At 40.7% G+C, this 4,779-nt stretch overlaps 1 protein-coding gene across 1 annotated transcript; it reads left to right on the forward strand.

Moving 5' to 3' along the window:
• The first annotated feature begins 435 nt into the window (after positions 1 to 435).
• LOC112164521 (NAC domain-containing protein 72) lies at positions 436 to 2,305 on the forward strand. The gene is made up of 3 exons (XM_024300733.2): positions 436 to 750; positions 834 to 1,102; positions 1,199 to 2,305. Exons 1-3 carry the CDS (start codon positions 570 to 572, stop codon positions 1,805 to 1,807), a joined length of 1,059 nt encoding a protein of 352 aa, XP_024156501.1. The 5' UTR covers positions 436 to 569; the 3' UTR covers positions 1,808 to 2,305.
• The last annotated feature ends 2,474 nt before the right edge of the window (positions 2,306 to 4,779 follow it).

Below are 4,779 nucleotides of genomic sequence, written 5' to 3' on the forward strand. Positions count from 1 at the left end.
GCCCCCGCATCTTTTCACAAAATTCCAGCCTAACTCCCCTCTCCTCTCTCCACGTGCCTCCATGTGTTCTGTTTTTATTCGCCGACGTGGGTTCGTTTCACGCGTGGAAAACGACTCCAAAGGGTTCCCCCGCCCCCCTTTTGGCGCCAAAAAGTTTCCGGAAGACTCACCGACGCATGGACGGACACGCGTCCTTTTTACCTGTCGAGTCAGCACGGTAATTTCCACCCCCGCGGTTCATGCACCGAAGCAAAAAAAGCCCCAGGGCCGTACTCGTTATCGGATAAGGCCGGTCGCTCGATAACGTCGAACTTTGAGAGGGCTCGTGGTGCCATCCCATTGGCTACTAACCATACTGGGCCCTACAGGCGCGAACAGCATGACATTATGACCGTACTTATCCTCCCTCTCTGTTTTCTATATAAGTAACCGCCGTATCTTGGAATTGAAAAAAAAGAAAAAGAAATTATTTCTCAATTTGAGATTTCCTTTCCCTTCTCTCCTTCCTGTTTCATCTCTCTGATATTCTCAACTCTTATTCTTCAAATCTCAAGCTCTGACCAGAAGAAATGGGCGTGCCGGAAACCGACCCTCTTTCTCAGCTAAGCTTGCCGCCGGGGTTTCGGTTCTATCCTACAGACGAGGAGCTTCTCGTTCAGTATCTATGCCGGAAGGTTGCTGGGTACCAATTCAACTTGCAGATTATTGGTGAAATTGACCTATACAAGTTCGATCCTTGGGTTCTACCAAGTAAGTAATTCAGATTCTGTTACGTTCTGCTTAGCTGTTCTTGAATTTGGCTCTAATGGATTCAATTGGATTTTGTTTTGCAGGCAAAGCCATTTTTGGTGAGAAGGAATGGTATTTTTTCAGTCCAAGGGACCGGAAGTACCCGAACGGGTCACGGCCCAATCGGGTAGCCGGGTCCGGGTACTGGAAGGCCACCGGTACCGATAAGATCATCACCACCGAAGGTCGGAAAGTTGGAATCAAGAAGGCGCTTGTGTTTTATGTCGGCAAAGCTCCGAAAGGAACCAAAACCAATTGGATTATGCACGAGTACCGCCTCATAGAGCCTTCACGCAAAAATGGCAGCTCAAAGGTAAACAAAGTTTTCTCGAATTCGTCAAGCAATTTGGATTCGAAGTTTTTATGTTTAGATCAAAAGGCTTAATATGTTTGCATTTTGTTGGTGCAGTTGGATGAATGGGTGCTGTGTCGTATTTACAAGAAGAACTCCAGCTCGAGCGCAGTAGTACAGAAGCCGATGTCGACGATGGCAAACGTTCCGAGCAAAGAGCAGAGCTGCAACGGCTCGTCGTCCGAGTGCTCTTCGCAATTGGACGACGTGCTCGAGTGGCTGCCGGAGATTGAGGACAGGTTCTTCACTCTGCCGCGAATCAACTCGCTTAAGGCTCTACCCCAGCAGCAGGAGGACAACAAGCTCAATCTTCAGAATCTGGGGAATCTCGGGTCGGGCAATTTCGACTGGGCGAGTCTAGCCGGGCTCAACCCGGTGCAGGAAGTAGTTCCCAATACCCAAGCCCAGCTAAATTACAACAATGACTTCTATGTCCCTTCGATCCCGCCTCTCTGCCACGTGGAATCGCCGCCGGAGAGGATGGGAAGGAAAATGGAGGAGGAGGTGCAGAGTGGACTCAAAACTCAGCGAGTTGAAAACTCGGGATTGTTCCAGCAGAACTCGAACCTGTTCACGCACAACATGCGCACCCCGATTGACACTTACGGGTTGGGCACCCGATTCGGCCTGGCCGGGCCGGGTTTCAGCTACGGCTGTGAAAAGTGAAATTAGAAAAATACGTAGGAAAAAAAAAAGTAATGGAGTAAAAGTGGTTCGGTAGGAGTGCATTCGGTAGGGCAAAAAAAAGGAGTGCATTTGGGTAAATACTCGGGATTCTTTGGGTTTAACAATCTGGGTTTAGATTTACAGAAGAGGAAACTTTACCCTCTTCTTCTTTTGCAAGGTTTAGACCAGAACTTTCAAGCGCCATCAAGGAAGGATCTTTGTACAAGTTGATGCAGTCAATTTAGAATGTAATTTCCACCGGTCAAAAACTGGCTACTTGGTCGATCATTTGGATTGATTCACAGCCTTATCTCGTCTTTGAAGCGATTAGAAAGGCCTTAATATATGACAAAGTAGATGTTAAGATCCTGTGATCTTGTAATAGAGGGGCAACTTAACGGAGTTTTATTAATCGTCGAGGGCAGCTGGTCCTAATGTATTTCACCTGTTGAGAATTTAGCAATCTTTTATTGTTCAATAATATTTTTGTTAGCCAAATCTTGTTCAACTTTCTAAGTATAATGTATATTCTTGATTCTAAAAACAATATATATTAAAAATGATTGATTATAATCGGAGGTTCTAATGAGGATTTTATGAAGATTCTCTTGTGAGATCATTTGGATTGATTTATAAATTGATGGCTTTATTTCAGTTTTTAAAGCGATTAGAAAGAGCTTAATAAGGTCAAGTAGATGTTAAGATCCAGTGATTTTGTAATAGAGGGGTTACATGGCATAGTTTCACTAATCTTCTTGAACAGTTATTCCTAATGTGTTTCACCTGTTGATAAATTTAGCAATTCTTGTTTAACTCTTGTGTTTTAACGAAATCTTCTTCAATTTTCTAAGTAATGTGTATATATATTACACACACACGGAGCCGTTCCAAAGAGAACGTCCGCATTGTTGTTAAAGTGAGAACGTCGACGCTGCAGCTCGGCTCGGGGTGCAACGGAGTGGCGGGGCTTGCCGGACGGACGCCAGGGATAGGACGGAGCGGTCTGCTGGTGACTGGGTTGCAGCTCACTGCAGAAAAACTGCAGTTACAGGTCGGGTTGCTGCTCAGAACCTGCAACCCCGACCTCCTCCGACCTCGAACGCTGCCCAGAACTGTCCGGGATGCCTCCGACCTCCCTCCTGCAAGTCGCGCGCCGCCTGGAACGCCTCAGCTGGTGCGAACGTCCACTTCAGAATGGGCCCGTATATATATATATATATATATATATTTGTCATAAGTGTAATGTAGAATTTTTTATTTTATTTTTTTATCAAAAGAAAACTTCATTAATAATGAAACAATTACAACGATTTATGGAACGCGAATCTGCTATCACTCCTCCATAAGATAGCGAGATTCATTCTCATACTAGATTTTACACACTGATGAAGCCAAGAAGACCCCTCTAAATAAAAGAAAGATTGACTTAACTTAAGCTTTTTTCACTAGCTGGTGAGCAACTTTATTACTATCCCGTCTAACAAAATACTCACTACAAATATTAAAATACTTAACTAGAGACTTTACTTCATTACTGTCGATGAGCTGTGACCTGTTGATAAATTATAATTCTAACATTATAAAGGTCATGGGTTCGATTCTTACTATTACATATGTAAGCGGGGGTGGGCTAAGGATTTTTTTTTTTTTTTAATTCAGTGTTCTTTTGACCCCTGCACAGACTTGCCTATCGGCTATCGCCACCACCTTCTCTAGTTACTTCGGTGTTCTTTTTTTCTTTCCAACCCAGCCCCTTTTACAAGTGCGAAACTACCTGAAGTCCTGAACCTTTTTGTGCATCCACTGAATTTGCCTCAGTCATCTCCTTTTTTTCTTTTTTGAATGGTTTGGGGAAGAATTTGTTCTCTGCCATGATTTGGGCGGAATCCTGTTCTCTCATGATTTGAGTAGAACTTTTGTTTCCATCATAGTTTGGACCAGTGTTGTTCTCTTCCATAGTATAAGGGTAGAGCTGTAACATGGTTTATGTGGATAAATCTTCATCTTTTCTCAGTTAATAAGAGTTTTGTTTCATTGAAATTTTTTAAGGAAAGTTTTAATGAGGTCACTTTCAGATTAGGTTGAAAAAAAGTGAAAACATTTTCCTATTTATACTAATTTGTTTATAAGTTTCCTTCTTCTTGTAAGCAACTTGTTTACAATTTTAAAGAAAAATTAAGGATGGTAACTAGTAAGTTCGGACAAAACAAAAAATATAGATAAAAATGACCCTACAAAAAGTTGGAACCCATCTTTGCCAACGTTTATTTCCTATGTGATTCAATTGTCCCTTTCATACTGTTTTTTATCATTACTTTAGCTCTAATGGAGTTGAAAAGAAATGCCTTTGTTGTCAAGGACTTTATAGTTATGGGATTTGATTTTGACCTTCCCTCATCATAAACAAGGTCCTCCATCCACCATAGAGACACCTAGCAATAATGTGCGTGATTTACGAGCAACATTTTATATTAATTTTTAAGACTAAATACTGTTCATTTTGAGATTTTGATTATAAAACATTTCAGTTCCTGACCTTCTAATTTCATACGTTTAGTTCTTGTACTTCAAAATTTTAGACCAATAGGTCATTGCAGTCTAAAAGTCGCAGTGAAATATCTATTATGCCCTCAGTTCTTTTTTTTAAAATAAATTTATTGCTTTCTTTTTTTTTTGTTTATTATTTTTTCTTTATTTTATTTATTCTTTTTTTTTTTCAACCAGAAAAAAAAAGAAAGGGAAAAAAACAGAAAGAAAGAAAGGAAAAAAAAATTCATTTTCCAAAAATAAAATAAAATAATTAATTAATTTAAAAAAAAAGAACTGAGGGCATAATAGACATTTCACCGCGACTTTTAGACGGCAAGGACCTATTGGTCTGAAATTTTAAAGTATAGGGACTAAAAGTGTGAAATTAGAAGGTCAGGGACTGAAGTGTTTTATGGTTAAAATCTCAAGGACTAAACAGTATT

Source organism: Rosa chinensis, chromosome 5 (genome assembly GCF_002994745.2).
Source record: "Rosa chinensis cultivar Old Blush chromosome 5, RchiOBHm-V2, whole genome shotgun sequence".
NCBI classification, from domain to species: Eukaryota; Viridiplantae; Streptophyta; class Magnoliopsida; order Rosales; family Rosaceae; genus Rosa; species Rosa chinensis.

Excerpts from the sequence above, each read along its gene's own strand:
- LOC112164521 (XM_024300733.2), top strand. The coding sequence starts at position 570 with ATGGGCGTGCCGGAAACCGACCCTCTTTCTCAGCTAAGCTTGCCGCCG. Across the intron at positions 751-833 it reads CGATCCTTGGGTTCTACCAA|GCAAAGCCATTTTTGGTGAG; the intron begins GTAAGTAATTCA and ends TTTGTTTTGCAG. Across the intron at positions 1,103-1,198 it reads GCAAAAATGGCAGCTCAAAG|TTGGATGAATGGGTGCTGTG; the intron begins GTAAACAAAGTT and ends TTGTTGGTGCAG.